At 46.5% G+C, this 17380-nt stretch overlaps 3 protein-coding genes across 8 annotated transcripts; 2 read left to right on the forward strand and 1 right to left on the reverse strand.

Annotated features, from left to right (window-relative positions):
- Positions 1 to 716: 716 nt before the first annotated feature.
- Positions 717 to 9325, reverse strand: hrob (homologous recombination factor with OB-fold). The gene is made up of 10 exons (XM_062533068.1): positions 9160 to 9325; positions 8832 to 8882; positions 7410 to 8408; positions 7141 to 7224; positions 6904 to 7041; positions 5384 to 5492; positions 4060 to 4145; positions 3753 to 3875; positions 1843 to 2041; positions 717 to 1515 (listed from the first exon to the last, which is right to left on the reverse strand). Exons 1-10 carry the CDS (start codon positions 9160 to 9162, stop codon positions 1463 to 1465), a joined length of 1845 nt encoding a protein of 614 aa, XP_062389052.1. The 5' UTR covers positions 9163 to 9325; the 3' UTR covers positions 717 to 1462.
- On the forward strand, positions 8727 to 12847 carry asb16 (ankyrin repeat and SOCS box containing 16). 6 transcript variants are annotated; one of them, XM_062533074.1, is made up of 7 exons: positions 8727 to 8952; positions 9886 to 10184; positions 10543 to 10810; positions 11375 to 11804; positions 12013 to 12096; positions 12249 to 12362; positions 12517 to 12847. In XM_062533074.1, exons 1-7 carry the CDS (start codon positions 8927 to 8929, stop codon positions 12700 to 12702), a joined length of 1407 nt encoding a protein of 468 aa, XP_062389058.1. In that variant the 5' UTR covers positions 8727 to 8926; the 3' UTR covers positions 12703 to 12847. The 6 variants fall into 6 exon arrangements, with proteins under 6 accessions (XP_062389058.1, XP_062389059.1, XP_062389055.1 ...); XM_062533075.1 differs by having other exon boundaries at positions 8729 to 8941; XM_062533071.1 differs by having other exon boundaries at positions 8730 to 8952; positions 9810 to 10184.
- A 634-nt stretch (positions 12848 to 13481) lies between these two features.
- On the forward strand, positions 13482 to 17209 carry tmub2 (transmembrane and ubiquitin-like domain containing 2). Its single transcript, XM_062533083.1, has 3 exons — positions 13482 to 13581; positions 14250 to 14832; positions 15083 to 17209. The coding sequence occupies exons 2-3, from the start codon at positions 14270 to 14272 to the stop codon at positions 15474 to 15476; spliced, it is 957 nt and encodes a 318-aa protein (XP_062389067.1). The 5' UTR covers positions 13482 to 13581; positions 14250 to 14269; the 3' UTR covers positions 15477 to 17209.
- The last annotated feature ends 171 nt before the right edge of the window (positions 17210 to 17380 follow it).

Consider the following 17380-nt stretch of genomic DNA (forward strand, 5'->3'; position numbering starts at 1 on the left):
TAATTTTCTAAAATCACTTTGTTATCCCCTCTTCTTCAGTAGGCTTTTAACACCCTCTTCTAACTGCATCCTTTGCTTCTCCTGAGTGAACTGGCCAGACCGTTCACATTCCCAAACACAACCCAATGTTCTGGAAGAATAGGCCCCCGGTTTCATTTTGGTTCACAAGGTACCTCAGCACCCAGTGCTTTTAAAGGTATTTGGTGGATTGGACCCAAATACATCTAAGTGCACTTTCACACAGTATTTGGTCTGCTCTTGTCATATTTACATGATGCTTTCTCAGGGTGTAGTGTTATACATTTCTTCATTCGTTCTCCCAAACTGCTCTGCTCTTTCGGCAGACAAAGAAAACTATTGGAAACTGGTTCTCTTTGTGCAGTGCAGCATTGTGCCACATCAAGGTGAACCTGGAGACCGGCTTGAAGTATTTCTTTATCACTAATGGAGGCACACACAGTTGTAGGACGAGATTAAAGTAAAAACCTTAGGCTTAACCTGCCTTTTTTTAACATAGGTCTTGAATATACGTTGGAGATGGTAGCTAAAGGTATCCCAGGGCACACACCCATTAGGAGAAGTGAGTGCTCATACACTAGACGCAGTGGTGTGGAGCGGTGGCATGACCAGGCAGATTTTGGGGGTTAGGAGAGGTTCATTCATTCAATGCTGTCAAAAACCAGGGAAACAGCAGAGCCCTCTTTTAGTGTAGTGGCTCACACATTTATTAGAGTGTGTGCTATCGTATCATCTGATAGGCTGCACTATAAATTATATACATTTTTACAACATAAGTAGTCTCTTCATCACAAAGAGTTATAACAAATACAGAGCCAAAAGAGCGGATAACAACAGGCAATAGAGGGGGTGGGGAAAGAAGAAAAGAACAGAAAGACAGAAATTGTCAACCGCTCAGTTCCAATGTCCTCTGTGAACTCGGCCTCTGCACGCGTCCGTGCACAAGCGATGCCCGTGCTGGCGTAGCCCCCAGACCGGGGTGGGGTGGGGGCGCTCTTCTGCTCAGGAGCCGGGGCCAGTGCCAGGGCGCGGGGTGGGCCCGAGGGAGGGAGAAATGTCACAGAGCAGACTGGAGCAGGGGCAGGGGGGCCGCGCTCAAGCCGAGACGACACGAGGCGGTGCGAGGACGAGGTGGACCTCTCTCTCGGACCTGCTGTGCCGCGTCGCCATGGCAACAGGTGTTCCTGGAGGGGGGGGGGGGGGGGGGGGGGGACGACGCTCCGTGCGCCGACCCCGGCTCAGATCTGGCTCCTGCACAGATCAAACGAGTCTGATCCCAACACATGGAGCCACCTGAGGAGATTGTTTACCATGAACAGGTGTGTGCATGTGTATATGTGTGTGTGCTTGCATGTGCATGTGTGTCTGTGAGTGTGTGTGCGCGAGCTTCTTGGCAACTGAAGGGAATGCATTGTAGTGCGGTTCACTGATCTTGTGGCTGGCATCACACAGAGTAGGTCTCCACTGGCAGCTCTCCAAGTAACTCATCCAAGCCATCTGAAAACAAATACATATGTGGGCATGTACACACACACACACAAACAAACAAACAAACAAACAAACAAACAAAAACACACACAGAAGTACCTCCCCCATAGCAACCAGGGCCTATAAACAGAAGCAATCTGAAAGATATTTTGGCTGTAGGCATTTCTGCAGGGGTTGCTCAGACAATCCAGTTGCTGGGAAACCAGAGACACTATTTGGCCCCACCACAGGGAGGAAACAGCAGCACGCAACTCACACATACACACACACACACACACACACACACACACACACAGTATACACACACAGTTCTAAAAATTGTGCAAGTACACACACCTGCGTCCCATGCACCCTCATTGGTCAGCAATGGTCCATTGTTGTGGGCAGCAGGTTGAGGAGGGCATCCCTGCACTCTACTGCTCTTCTGTCCCAGCTCCTCCTCCTCCTCGTCCTCGTCCTCAAAGCGGAGCTCCATCTGAGACACAGGACCTCCTACTGTCCTGGTGGAGTCCTCACCCCACACCTCTGCTGGCCCCTAACACACACACACACACACACACACACACAATGACATCAAACACCACCATGTGAGGGGATAAGGAATCTTTAAGATCACATTGATCAAATGACATAAGGGTCAAAACATAACAAGTGTTATTATCCCATTATTATGCAACTTCCACTGTGTGCAAACTGTGACGCCACTGCAAAGAAGGCCTCCCTCAATATGGCCAAATGTTTCCCCTGATCCCAACACAGCAGACTAGTGACTGTCCAGCCCGTTATTAAAGTTCACTAGAAAAAGCGTTTCCGTGTTTTCACCAGGTATGAGAGCTAAGGGTGTCCAAGACAAAGTTTGGGTTAAATCCATGCAGTTTGTAGACAGCCTGCTCATTTCAGAGGATATACCACACCTTCAAACCACCACACCTGGAAAATAACGCTAAAGAGCGGGGGAGACCTTCCGACAGCACGGTTTACCTGCCATTGTGGTAACTGGGAGGCAGCATTTTTAGATGCACCTGGCTGAGACACTACACAGAGACGTAGACTGCTGTGTTGCTGCATCATCCGCCTAGAGCCCAAGCCTAAGTATGACTGAGTTTCACTGTTCACTGATGTAAACGGAGTACATTGAGCACTTTGATGGATGGCCAGTAAACCTTGTTTACAGTAAATGGATTGTTTCATACAGAGAAATTACGTTTCTATGAGTGACTTAAACATGGTATGATTGTGACCTGAACCTACTCAAAAGATTTTGTTTATTGAACATTTCAACACCCACCGACATTAGGAATGACATGCTAGTGAAGGGAGAGAGCAGTCACCCCACCTGACTTTGAATCCAGGTTACCAAACCTACCTTTGATCGCAACGGCAAAGAGCCTGGCACATTGCTATCTATGGCAGTCCGAGTGCACAATATTCAACCGTATTGACAGCACTCTATCACACCGCCCTACCCTTTGGGAAACATGCCAAGCGCTTCACACACATTGGCGTCCCTCATGCATCCAACAGCTGTACATCTCCAATCCAATCCCAGGGTGCTCCACACACACACGCACACACACGATCCCTCACACAGGGGTCAACTCATCCTGGGGGTCCCTCACATGACTCCCACATTGTGTACACCTCCGATGGCCTCACAGCAACCCAACCCTACGATGACCTTGACTCGTTGATAGGCAGTCAGAGCGCATACTCAACTGTGGTGACAGCACTCATCACACTAATTGCAAACTCTCATGTTAAATGTTTGGCCAGTGTAGCCCAAAGTGCCACGTGAGGCCTTGTCTCAAATCAAAGCCAAGTCATCGGTGGAAGTGGATTACATTGGCTTACGCACGCTCTCCATTGATTGGCACTGGACTAATTATTATAGCCCGTGGGATTGCATGAACTTTTCCATTTCTACCATGTGTCTGTGTGAAGCACACAGGCCTATAGCCATCTTAGAAAATGTTATGTTTTTCCTGCATTGTTTGCTACATGTTTACAGGAAACAAATCCATTTCATGTTCTGTTTTGCTCATTCATCAATTTCACCTGTTTATTTTTTCTATTTGAGGGTTCAGCAAATGAGCATTGTGATTGTGAATGAAAAGTGAATCTATGAGTCCTGTGTTAGGTGACTTCTGTTAATTTAGCCCAAACCTTAATTGAGAGAATAGTAAGACAGTTACAAAACACTCCCTGGAACTATACACAATCAGCAGGCGGAGGGGTCTCTAGCTCACCAGGGCGTGCTGGGACAGCAGTGTGCAGGGCTGGAGGCTTCCGTCTGGCGGGTAGATCCGGAGCAGGTTGTTGGGCGTGACATTCAGGTAGTGGTTCCGATGGGAGGGGGAGAACACTCCCACCTACGCAAGACAAGAGAGGATGTTGAAAAACCTATGCAACACTTTCACAGACTGTCAGTGTGACAAATGACTTCTTTTATGTTTGCACCCAGTAAGCCAGACTCTTGAGAGCACTCATGCACTGTACTCTCTTCTAATAAGCACTGAAGAGAGAACACTCCCAAGAGCTAGGTTTGCATTTTACTTGTTTGAGCAACAGCACTGCTCCGCTTTTGAGCTCTGCCTGTCGATCCTCCAAAAGTCGGCGGTGCACGGTCCCCTGCATCTCACCTGTTCGTTCACACACACACACACACACACACACACACACACACACACACACACACACACACACACACACACACACACACACACACACACACACACACACACACACACACACACACACACACACACACACACACACAAAACTGAATATTAGTACAGCCCCCTGCTGGTGGAAATGACTGCTGCAGCAGTGATGCGATGGTGTCTCAGTATGCGCGGCTCCAAATGTCGAGCGGAGCGCCATATTTCAGATGGCATAAAGAGAAATGAGTGGCGATGACTGGGGATTAGGGGGAGACGAACGAGGGCAGCAGGATGCTGGGGGAGGAATGCCTGAGTGGCCCATGAGTAGCAACATCACAGAGACGGATAATAAGAGAGGAGGAAGACAGAACTGCAGAGGCAACCAAGAGGGAGAGAAAACAGATTGAGAGCTGGAGGGCACAAGAGACACAGCAGATGTCTTGCACACTTGCAGTGTGTATGAGTGAGTTTGAGTGTGAGTGTGGGTGTGTGTAAGTGACTATGTGTATGTGTGTGTGTGTGTGTGTGTGTATGTAGTCAAGCATAGAACAAAGGGAGACCTCTTCACCCCTTGCCTCGACTGTTCATTCAGCCACAAATACCAGATGCAAACCAACACAGAAACTCACAATATAGACCTCTTCACAAGTAAAGTCCACTAAACCAGCACAGAACTCACAATATAGACCTCTTCACAAGTAAAGGGCTGTTCAACTTCACACCAAGAACAATAACGATAACTATAAACAAATATCGCTCTCATTAATATGAATGATAAGTAATGTTCACACATAAACTATAATGATAACAACATTAAGAACAATATCGTTGGGGATCACTTTCCGAGCGATTTCGAGAACAATAAAAGCTAGCAGCCAATCAGAACCCATAATATTTTAGCCATTACATTCATTAACACGAGGAGAGACGTTTCTTATCGTTGGCCAGTGTGGACGCTTTTATCGTTATGGTTATCGTTATCGTTCTTGGTGTGAATGCTGTTTAAAATCTACTAAACCAACACAGCACTCACAATATAGGTCCTCTTCACAAGCTCCACAGCACAAGTCCACTTCATCTTAAGGTCTTATTTGTGTATGGAGAGGGTATGTGACCTAATAGTTATAGGCTGTTGCGCTGGGATACATACACTGCGTCTGTGTGCGTGTGTGTGTGTGTGTGTGTGTAGGGGGATGGGGTTGCAGAGTGTATTTTACCTGTTGGGTCTTTAAAAACAGCCTTGGCATCAGCATGTGTGTGTAGAATACTCTTCAGTACAACAGCCATGTTGGGAACTTTATTCTTGTTTAGCTGTTTAAGTGCAGCCTGAAAATAAGTCAAATAAACTGGTGAGGGAGAGAATTAAGAAGAGGGATGCACGACACACAAAAAGGAAAATATACTGAAAAAGACTTGCAAGAGGAGCAGTGTGAAAAGGGGAGAGAAAAAGAGGGGATGGAGGTAGAGATACAGAGAGAGAGAGCAAATCAAATGTTATAGTCCTCCAAAAAAAATCCATTAATGAATTCTGCATAAGGCCAATCATTAACATTCATCAATTAGCAGCTGATGAATAATTAACAGGCAAGCTCCATTAGCGAAAGCTCGTTAACGGCAAAACATTGAAATTACAATAATAATCACATCAGGGTGACAGATGAGCATGACAATACTTATCAGAATAACTACAAGCTCCCAACCACGGGAGGAACCATTTATCCTGCTTAGGTCCGTCAGGCCCCACTGGGAAGACAGGCCCATTACCATTAAACAACAAACACATTTGGAGTAGTCAGCCATACCGCAGCAGTAGGATGGCTGTGCCAGGGGGAACACAATGGTCCAGTGCACAGACAGACCACAGAGGAGGGAGTGGAGTGGACCAGAGGGGCATTCATTTGTTAGCCTGGAGTTTGCGCACTAAAGTTCATAAGCCATTTCGTAATTGTGTTCCAAATCAAAGTGAGCAGTCATTCACAGCAGGAACCAAAAACCGAAAGAGTGTGTTTTAAAGATGTAATTTAAGGACCCATGCGTAATAGCACTTACACTGCAGGGTTCATCAGAGTTCTTTATATAAGCTCTGCCATTGCAAAGTTCAACACTGGGACTGTTGAAATCACACTTCTTAAATACATGGTGTGCTTCTGTAAAAGCCAAAACACTGACATCCAAAAGGAGTGCCAGCATCTTCCAAACACCTTAACAGGCAACACCTGAAATGGCTAATTCTCAGTTTGGAGAAATGCTTTTCGCAATTTGCATGTGACTGAACATGACCATATTAAAAAGCAATAACATTGGCTGCTACTCAGAACCATTGCCTCACACAGCGGATAACTCAATTTGGTTCCACTAGGTGCTCTGCCTCATGTTACTGCAGTTTTGAGAAAATTCTAAATTGCCTGAACTACAAGGAATTTCCTTGTGGTCATTGCCTGTAGCATTTAGTCAAGACAGAGAGTGCCGAACCGGAAACATGGGCTGTTATACCTCACAAGAATTTGTATGCCTGACACACTTGATGTATGTTACAGCATGATCCAGTGCAGCAGAGGCGATGGCTGCTGATCCTTTTCAGGGGTCACTCACTGGCTCATGGTGCCCTCCCTCCCCATCAGTCACAAGAGTGCTCTAGTAGGCAGAGGGGCCGAGAGAGTGTGGAGCATCCGTGGCGTGCCGATGATGTACAAGCGGCGCTAATGGGGAGATGAATGGGGGACGCCAGGGGACCCACCTTGCGGAGCACCATGACAACGCTGTAGGAGTGCAGGAAGCAGGAGGGGTTCTTCTCGTCCAATCCCATCTCGGCTTTCATGGCGGCCCACGCGCCACCACTGAAATCCTCTTCGTCGGGCGCCTGTGAGCTGGGGACCTGCCACACACACACACACACACACAATATTAAACAGACTAACAGAGATTTGTCCTCTGCCGTGAAGTGTCATATGTGTGCTGTGCAATGCATATATACCTCAGTCCTGAGTCGAGCTACAGCACCATGGGCAGGAGTCTGTGGAACTGCCACAACAATGTCATCCAGGCTTTTGCCACTCAACTAGGAAAAGGAGAGAGAGCGCAACAAAAGACACTTATTTGGATGCAGACATGACAAAACTAAATGTCAAAGAATCTTCACTCAAGAAAAAGGTTTCAGCAAGAGTGCTGTAGGTCTGCAGTTGCCCCTAACAACATCTCCAGTAACTAGAATAAATAGGATATTAGCAGGCCTGGCAAACCCACCTGCTGAGGAAGCATCCCGGCCGGTCCAGGGAAGCGTCGGGTTTTGGGCCGGGACGGGTCAGTCCGCGGCCTCTGAGGCGTCTTCTTGGAGGCAGACACCAGCTGGACCAGGTGATTGGTCAGGACCGGTGTGTGGAGGGGGCGAGGGGAGGGCATGGGGGGCGGGCAGGGGGACACAGCCTGAAACAGCCCCCCCCTAACGTGTCTGGCAGGCTGGCACATGCCACTGCCCGTCTGCCCTGGAGTCTGAGGCCTCCACGGCCTAGGTGTCACAGGGCTGGGAAAGTTGCTCGCCATCCTTGGAATAACCGGACTACGTGGAGGGGCAGGGAGGGCAGCTGGGCTTCGGAAAGGACCTGAAGGTGGCCCAGGGGTAGCAAAAGAACCTCTGGGGAGTGGGGCTCTTCCGAGAGGCTCAGGCGTGTGGGCAGCAATGCTGAACCCTCTCAAACTGGGACCAGGGGGAGTTAAGCCGTTGGCACAGGATGAAGGGCGCATCCTCTTCGGTGGAGATATGGAATCCTCGCAGGGCCAGTTAGAGATAGCCGCTGGAGGGGCTACGCTAGTCACTGGAGCAGGCTGCCCCACATGAGACACAGGCACCACATGAGACACATTCTCATCCAAGTCCGTGAGATCCACGTCCCAGTCATCAAAGTCATCCAGTGGGCAGGCACCTGAAGCAGGTGTTAGGGAGTTCTGATGAGTAGGTCCAGTACTTTGTATACTGTTCCTCACGTCAGATAGACTGGCAGAGGCTCCAGCACCTGAGGTGGAGGGCAGCTTAGGGGCAGAGAAACCCCTAAGGCCCAAAACGGTGGGCTGCCCAGGGGCATTACGAGTAGCTTGTTTCCCTGGGTCTGATTCATTTGGGATGGTAATGGCTGTGGCAGGGCCGGCTTGCTTTGAGGTATTTGACGTGGAGGTCCCTTGATCATCTAAGGACTGTAGGGTGGTGGCTGGGGCAGTAGGCACTGTCCAGTCTGCTTGCAACAAGTCCTATGCAAGCACAATGCTAATTGAATACTATGTCCAAGACAAATCGTTTACCTTAGTTCAACACAGCATAATAACATGATGTATTACATTACACAAACGCTGGCGACAATGACGATTGGTGTGGAGCACAGAAATGACTTGTCAAACAACGACTGATATGTAGTGGCCTGCAACTAACGTTAGTGGGGATATTACAGCATTTCTAACAGCAAATGTATTACCAACTTGCACTAGCAGCTACACGAATTACTAGACCGAGGGGTCATCAGCGCCAGGTGTGACTGTGTTAATGAGAAATACATGTGTACTAAGGGAACGTTGATGGCCTTGTTTTTCCCCAACTGATACTGTTTACGTACTACTACACACAACATCGGCAATTGGCATTTTCAGGGTTGAAAGACATGCAGACACAAATATCACCTCGTCGTCGAATTCATCTCCCACGCTGAAAAGACCATTCCACTTGCAAGCCTGAAAATCGCATTCGTGCAAAAGGAAAGAGTAACGTTACCTGGATGAAAACGCTGAAGGTACAACATAGGTTTGTTGGTAGTATACGGCTTTTAACTACTGCTAATAGCTTACAAGTGTTACAAGGCAACATTGCATAAGACGTATGGATTTAGCTATCTGACCTACAACTTTCGAAACTCTTGCTGAACAAGACACTGATTTGTTTGATTTTGGCGTGAACTTAGCTAATGATGGCTGAACCGAGTTAGCCTACTAACGTTAGTCATGAACTTACCATCGCCTTGTTAGTCACGAGTGGACTCTTGACATCCTGCCATTAAAAATACTAAACAGGTTGACAATACAGTGATACACGTTATGTTATTAGCATATTTACAATCGAATGTGATGAAGTGAAAAACCTGCCTAGCAAAGGCAGGCTATACGAACGTACTGTAAGCTTGGCGCCGCTACGTTCAAACAGTACGTGGCCTGCGTAGTCCTGACGTATGTTCCGCAAGGCAAACGTAGCTTTCGGCATTCTAGCGCCATCTGCTGTGTTGTTTGTTACATGGGTGTCAGCTTGCATTCCCAGTTATTAATAACATTCAGCCCATTTGTGTGCTGTGCGGTCAACAATCTTGTGACCGGCAGAGGTTTTCCAAGGTGCATTCGGAAGAGTCTGTCACTGGATAAAGCCAAACGGAAGTAAAATTGGAATACTTGATATTTGCATCCCATTAGCCGTTTTCTACACAGATAATTTGCATCTTTACTTTGCATGTTGTGCCAGTGTTACAGGCAGCATGTAACATAAAATAGTTTTTATTGTTCTGAGGTTAAATGGGTGTTGAAAACAACGACCGTGCGACAGGTTAGGTTGGGTGCTTTTAACGGCAGTGTTTCGTGAAGCATCCTCTGTCCCTTGTAATTTCTATGTTGCAGGAAGGAACTAAAGGTCTCGGGGTTTAATGTCACGGCAAACGTTCGCCTTCACTTCTGCCTCCCTCCGCTCTCTCAGACTTGATCAGGAGATGCAGGATTGGGAGGAGGCGCGGCGGGAGCTGGCCCACCGGCGAGATATGTCTCGGAGGCCACTGCCACCTGCTCGCAGTACCCGACCCCCACCTCGATCTAGGACCGACAAGATTCAGGAGGTCAGGGCACCTCCACCGCAGATCCGCTGTAGGGACCCAGCAGTCCACAACACCTTCATGTGTGGAGACATGGCTGGGATCTATGCTGTCCTTAAAGAACCTGGCATGGTCAATGCACTGATGGAGACTGTTCAGGAGGAGATGGTGTGGGCACCAGAAATGGGTAGGGACTAGATTATTTCTAAAATTGAATCATGACAGCTGGATTTGGCTGCTAAAATGACAATTGTGTCTTTGCAGTTGAATGTATAGGCCCACCTGCAGACATTTTATTCACATGTAACATTTTACAGCTGAGTCAAGATTTTCTTTTAATCCATAGTTGTACCAGGCAATTCACCAATAAAGGCTTACATTGAATATTACTTGTGGGGTTGATCTGTGTTGGATGTTACGGCTATTTCACTCTCGTGTTGAGTTGAGTCAGTGTTAGGATAATCAAATACTGTCTATGTTGTTACATAGCAGCTAGAGGTTGCTGAATTAGTTAAACTGTAGTGTCGTGTATTTATTTGTTAAAGGCATGTGGACCCTCACCACCAAAATCAAACAGACATCTGCACTGCGACTGGCAGCCAGCAGGGGGCACTCTGGCTGTGTGGAGGAGTTGCTGTTTCGTGGGGCCGAGGTGAACGAGGACCCTGGAGGTCGAATGGCCCTCCACGACGCCTGCTCAGGTGGCCATGCCAATTGTGTCCAACTGCTTCTCAACCATGGAGCAGACCCTGATGTTCTGGCAGAGGACGGCAATGCACCTCTTCACCTGTGCAACACTGCAGATACCTATCAGTGAGTTGTGCAGAGAGACAGACAGAGAGAGAGAGAGACATACACACACACACTCTCACACACACACACACACACACACACACACACACACACACACACACACACACACACACACACACACACACTTGCACACACGCACGCATACACTCACCTCTACCTATCATAGCATTATTTGTACTACCGTTTATTTTGTGCTCAGATGTTTACATTGTATGATGTATCTCTGTTTTCTTTCCTTTATGATACTACTGTGTTAATTGTAACACTAGCTTTGGCAACACTGTACCAAACAGTCATGCTAATAAAGCACCTTTGAATTGAATTGAATTGAATTGAATTGACAGAAAGACTGATGTGTATTTTTACCTTTATGTTGTTAGGTCAAACACATCTGATACCAACTCAGTCATGATATTACGTTTTCTTTGAATGCTATGGCTTGTATTGTTGGTTTCAAGTGTTTAGCTGTTGGTCCATTAATCTCTTTCATTCAATGAAGCCTTTCTCCTCCTTAGAGCACACCCATATATGCATTTTGGACAACCCTCTATTGTCCTCATCCAGGTGTGCGGAGTTGCTGGTGAAGAGCGGCGCCGATGTGAACATCTCCCACCGCCAGAGCCGCCTCACCCCACTACACATGGCAGCGCGCCGTGGCCTGGACGAGCACGTGGAGCTGCTGATCGCCCACGATGCCGACGTGGCCGCCCAGAACCTGGAGGGCGAGACCCCGCTCAACGCCGCCTGCTGCGGGGCAGAGAGGGCATCGGAGGTCGGCCGGTACCTGCGCGTGGTCAAAAGGCTGCTAGAGGTAGGTGCTGACCCGAGAAAGGCCGGCAAGAAGCAGCACACGCCGCTACACAATGCCTGCGGCAACTGCTCCCCACGCATCGCCCACCAACTGCTCCAGCACGGGGCCCGCGCAGACGCCGCCAACTGCTTTGGTTATACACCAATGGACTGCCTGCTGCAGGTGGGAGTGGGATATTGGCAGGTAGCACCATATTTATATATATATATTTATAGATATATATTTTTTTATAGAGTATAGGTTGAGGCTACACTTACATTTACATAAATCTATAGCATATATAATATGTATATATATATATGCAGTAAATAACACCTTACTTCCAAATAAGGACAGGTCCAGGTCTTGATTGTGATGCTATGGAATCATACTGTTGTTCTCTCTGGCATAGGTGGTAGAGGATTACCCTGACCAGCAGCCTGAGGAGATCGCCCGCAGCCTTTTTAACCACGGAGCTCAGCCACCATCACCAAGGGTGAGAAGACGACGTAGCACAATTCTGTTGTATGACCTGTGAAGTGACTCTTCGCTCTAATGCTTTGAGTTATTTAATGTATTTCATGTCATTGTGTTCACATTTACTATACATCTATAATAGTGCAACCGAATAAACTGTTCCTCCCAAAGATGCTGAAGCTGTGTCTTCTGTCCCCGGCCACTCTGGAGGTGATGATCAACTCATACCATGTTGTCCCACCTTGTGAGGACTGGATAAACGAGGTTCCAAAGGATCTCAAGATGGTCAGTGGGAAAATATATATTCTACACTCTATATAGCACCTTTTTTCTAGTGTATGGAGTTCAGAGAGAGGAATTTGAGTGTTGGACGACATGTGGTTACCCATCTTAAGTTTCTAAATCTCTCTGTCTCTTTCTCTCTGTCTATCTCTCCCAGGCGAATCAATCTTTTTTTGAATCTGTGCAGAGAATGTCAGGACAGCCTCGATCATTACAGCACCTGTGTCGCTGCTCTGTCCGATCTTGTTTGGGAGGAAAGTGTCACACTGCTATAAACAGCCTCAACATCCCCAGCTGTATGAAAGACTACCTGTTACTATGCTTGGAAGGAGAGATTAGATAGGTTCAATAAATCAGATTCTCACTAAATATAAGAACATGAACATGTGAATATGGTGATGGACTTGCTACTTTAAAGTGTGAATATAATTGTATTTTGTCAAATAGATTATGAACACCTTAGAAATGTTTTTTAAAAACTATATTTAAAGATTCAGTCTTTCCACTCTACACTGTTGGTCCTTCAAGTAAGGTGTGCCATAGAATTTACCCAAAGCATTGTACAGGCTTGTGAAATAGGTTGAATGTTTGAATGCATCAATGACACAGCTTCTTAATTTAGAATAGATTTACAACTTTTTAGACCTGTTTTTTAGTAGGCAACCACCAACTCTGTTTGCCACAATAGTCTACTACCCATGGTCACAACAACAAAAAATGCAGCATGTTTTCCCTTCAAGCAACTGAATAAAATCTCCTTTTTCAATTTGTGAATAAGGTCATAACTTGCCTTTCTGTTGTGCACAGCTCGCTGGTCAGGCTACCCATGAACACTCTCTACGAAAAAATATGGGTATATGAAAATAAACTCCTGTAGCCTCATCTGTTCTCATTATCAGTAACAATATTTCAGTTGTTATGCCTTGGCCTTTTGTTTTGACTTTTGACCTTTGGTGTGCCTTAGCCACAATATTTATGAGCTATCATATGTAATAGACAGTAAATATTAGGTTGTTATTACAATATCAAACAACTAAATCCTATGTTGTAAACATGTGAGTTGGTTGTGCTGCACCTTGATCACAGATGTGCGTGCGCAGCCTTCAGTTTAGCGCCCGTGACGTCATCCGTCAGTATCATCTGTTTATGTGGACAAAGTAGGTTGACAGAAAGTCCACAAGCTAACTTATGAGCTTCCAACCATGATCTGAGCAACATTTCGGTGAGTCGTTTTTTCTTGATATGTTTTATGTAGTAAATATGTTTGTTTGTTTTTATTTTCTTGTGAAGAAAAACATAGGTGTCTAGAAATTCAACAAAGGTCGTCGTTGTCAGCTGAGTTAGCTTGTTAGCCTCGGATCTTTAGCAAGTTTGTCTGATGGCTAGCAGCTAGTCGCTCAGCAAACTTGCTGTCTTGTTTCACATTATACGTTTCCCTATCATCTTAATGCTTGTTTGAAGGTCGATGGTACATTTTACACGCACATGTATGTTCATGGTTTTGCAATAAGATGCCTTCTGTGGTTGTATTGGTGACTTCTTTTAATTAACATAGATAGCTGGCATTAGCTGTCTTAAGTCTAGATTTAATTGTTTACGTGTCGTGCTTGAGGATTCCGTTTTCTAATGTTAGCCTGTAAGCGCTGCCCACACCATGGCTTGTCCGAGTTGCATGTTTAATCATCTTGGGTCATTGGGTCAGTGCTCTTGGCTTTACCACAAGGTAAACTCTATGCCAAAAACATTAAAGGCAGGGACGGTTGATAAAGTAACTGAAGAATATTTGCTAAAAGCGTGACACATTGTATGGTGACCTTACCAAGGTTCTGATACACTATAAAACACTTGATGCCTTTTGTCCTTTTAAGTCCACATCCTTTGCTCTTCTAGGAGTGTACTGAGGGGAAGGTATGGCGGTGTGTGCTCTGACTGTGCTGGACGGAGTTGGGGATGAGGCAACCGCTCTGGGCGGAGTGGTTCTCCTGGTGGTGGCCATCATCCTAGCCTGGCTGTCCACCCATGTGGCCGACCGTGGAGACCACATTCTGGGCACCATTCTCACGGTGGGTGCCCATGCCTCCCTCATCGGCCTAGGAGGCCACGACGGCTATGTGGGGGCGCCCTCAAGCACGGACGTGGAAGACCAGCCAGACGCCAACTCCAACCCAGAGGAGAAGCCCGAAGAGGAGGAGAGCAGAGCCGAGGAGGGAGAGGAGGACGAGCTCCTGGACATCCAGAGGGTGAGAAGGAAGAAACGCAAAATCCAAAAGGAGAATAAGGGAAGCAGGCAACACGCCGAAGGAGGAGAGGATGAGGAGGAGTATGAAGAGGACGACGATGATGATGATGACGATGAGGAGGAGGAAGAAGTAGATGACGAATTGGAAAACATCACAGTGCGCTTGAAGTATCTGAATGATACTGAAGAGGTGGCCGTGCTCAGGCCTCATGACACAGTTGGCCTGCTAAAGAGGTGAGATTGAGTGGCCAGTAGATGTGTTCAGATAGTATCTCACGAGGCTATAAGAAAGTAATTAACCAGTAGCACTCATTCATAAGGCATTAATAAAGGAAGTAAGGAAACTCTATGGAGAATTGGCAACTTTTGCCATTTTTTCTTTGGTTATGTGAAGTAATGTAAAAAAATTAGTGTCACCAAAACAAAGTCATATCTGTCCTCCATGAAACACTTCATTGTGTCTCCTTCTGCTGTCTCCCTGCAGCAAGTACTTCTCTGGCCGTGAGCGTCAGATCAAGCTCATCTGGCAGGGCCAGCTCCTGCAGGACCCGCGCCGCACCCTCGCCTCCCTCAACATCACGCACAACAGCGTGCTCCACTGCCACGTGTCCCAGGCGCCGGCCCAGCCCGAGGCCCCCGGCGGGCCAGAGGAGAGCGCTCGGGCCAGGGGAGAGTCGGGGGCGAGCGGCGGTCTGCGCTCGGTCGGCCTGACCCTGAGCTCCAGCAGCCTGGTGGTGCCTGTGTTCGTGGTGATGCTGGCTGTGGTGTGGTACTTCCGCATCCACTACCGGCAGCTCTTCACCGCACCCGCCACCGTCTCCCTGGTGGGCGTCACGGTGTTCTTCAGCTTCTTCATTTTCGGGATGCACAGCCGGTGACGGGGAACGTGGATTTGAGAAGGGGGGTTTGAGCTTGATGGACAAATGATGCGAAGGTGAAGAATGCTAAAAGAGAAGTGGGCTTTGGGCACAGCCCAAGGTTTGTTACATTAACCCTTTTCTATGAACCGGTACAGTATGCTTTCAAAACCATATGCACAGGTGTTCTCTATTTTCGACTGCCAATCAAATCTGATTATACTGGAGGAAAGCAGCCTAACAAGGCCTTCTTTGTATTTTAAATCTCATCTCAGACCCTCACGTGCCCAGTCATCATCTGTGGTGTGCTGGAACATTGCCCAAACGTTGTCCTTTCTCTCCGTTCGGTCTTTTGCTACTTGCACTCTTTCCCTTTGAGCTCCTCCACTGTTGTTTGTGAACAAGACACATGACATTAAGCACAGCTTAGTTCTTCTCATGATTAATGTAGAACACACACAATACAGAGCGTAGGATTTTATACCACTTGTAAACGGGGCCCATCACACTATGCACTGATAGAAATATGCCCAGCAATTACACTGCATTACAAGAAACAATGCACATCAGAACCTACTAACATACAATCACAGATTAAGTGACCTCCCTGCATATGCCAACCTATAGCTAAGCTATACAAGTAGTTCTTTAGATGGGAACAGCTACCACTTCCAAGTACAGTGCAACGTCTCAACACCATTCCATACTGTGTTATAAGTAGACCACTAGACTGTAGAGCCAGTGACTTACTTCCCTCAGTGACAAAGACCGTGTGTGTGCTTGAAAAGGGGAAAAGAGTGGTGTGATTTTTAAGATGTCAGAAAAACTGATTAAGTTGTAATATTAGGATAGTCTTTCCCCAGATATTTCTTGTAGGGTTCTTCCAACACGTGGCTTGGTAGTCATACAGCCCAAAAGCAGACACTTTTTATGAATCATTTAAACCAAGCCCTAAATTGTGCAATGATATACCTACACAGAAACATTACATCCTTGTGCATTAACAGTGCTACTCAGATTTAAAAAGATTGTGTTTGGGAAGAATAAGCTCTTTCCATGGAACAGGAATAACTTGTAAATGGCGTCAGTGTAGATTTCTACTGTGCCTTTAGAGTGTCTCTGATCCCATGCCAAGTGTCGTGCCAGGACTATTGAATTCCCTTCCAACCCCCCGTACCACTATCATCACTTTCCATATATTCACGTCATATGCAGTGTTTGCAAATCATTTAGCAAACGTGTTAATGGCAGATGTTTTATTACCAGTGGGGGAAAAGGGTTGTAGTTTCTCAGAAGGTACTGTAAATACTCATTAAGCAATATGTTTTCTTTGACAGAATAAGTTGTTGCTACCTTTTTTCGCTATAATGGTTGCAGTTCTATTTACTAATATAGCTGTTAATTGCACAGAAACAGGCTCTTTGGGCTTTAATGTATGTATAAACCTGTTGTATATAAGATATGTAAAGACATTTATGTGATAACAAATGTTGACCCTGCAGAGATGTTGTAATATCTCATCTCTTGCAAAGTTGTAATAGCAAGTTTATCACAAGCATCTCATTTGTAAGACAAATCATTTACATCCAGTGAAAGCAAAGGCAATATCTGAGTTGAAAGTTGAACAGCTTTTCCGTTCCATTTGTCATTTCCGGATGTCATTGTCATGAAGTCATTCAGAGGGTAAAATATTGCAATCAGTTTTCCTCGCAGGCTTCCGTACTGAAAGGCTGATTAAATGAGTTTCAACTGGATCTGGTGATTTTTGTTCACTTTTAACCATTTATCCAGGGGACTGCCTCAAACAAACAACGCAATTATTACACACCTTACCTACAGATGACCGGTCGTCACAGATTAGCTGGAACATGCCAATGGCAACAAATGTAATGGCAGGCCAACTGTTCTCCAGCGTTCAAATCTAG

Source organism: Sardina pilchardus, chromosome 3 (genome assembly GCF_963854185.1).
Source record: "Sardina pilchardus chromosome 3, fSarPil1.1, whole genome shotgun sequence".
NCBI lineage: Eukaryota > Metazoa > Chordata > Actinopteri > Clupeiformes > Clupeidae > Sardina > Sardina pilchardus.

Coding starts and splice junctions, on each gene's coding strand:
- hrob (XM_062533068.1), bottom strand. Junction 8,409..8,831: donor GAGATGAATTCGACGACGAG/GTGATATTTGTG, acceptor GTGCTTGCATAG/GACTTGTTGCAAGCAGACTG. Junction 4,146..5,383: donor TGTTTTTAAAGACCCAACAG/GTAAAATACACT, acceptor GTGAACGAACAG/GTGAGATGCAGGGGACCGTG.
- tmub2 (XM_062533083.1), top strand. CDS start 14,270: ATGGCGGTGTGTGCTCTGACTGTGCTGGACGGAGTTGGGGATGAGGCA. Junction 14,833..15,082: donor ACAGTTGGCCTGCTAAAGAG/GTGAGATTGAGT, acceptor GTCTCCCTGCAG/CAAGTACTTCTCTGGCCGTG.
- asb16 (XM_062533071.1), top strand. CDS start 9,836: ATGTCACGGCAAACGTTCGCCTTCACTTCTGCCTCCCTCCGCTCTCTC. Junction 10,185..10,542: donor GGTGTGGGCACCAGAAATGG/GTAGGGACTAGA, acceptor TATTTGTTAAAG/GCATGTGGACCCTCACCACC. Junction 12,363..12,516: donor TTCCAAAGGATCTCAAGATG/GTCAGTGGGAAA, acceptor TATCTCTCCCAG/GCGAATCAATCTTTTTTTGA.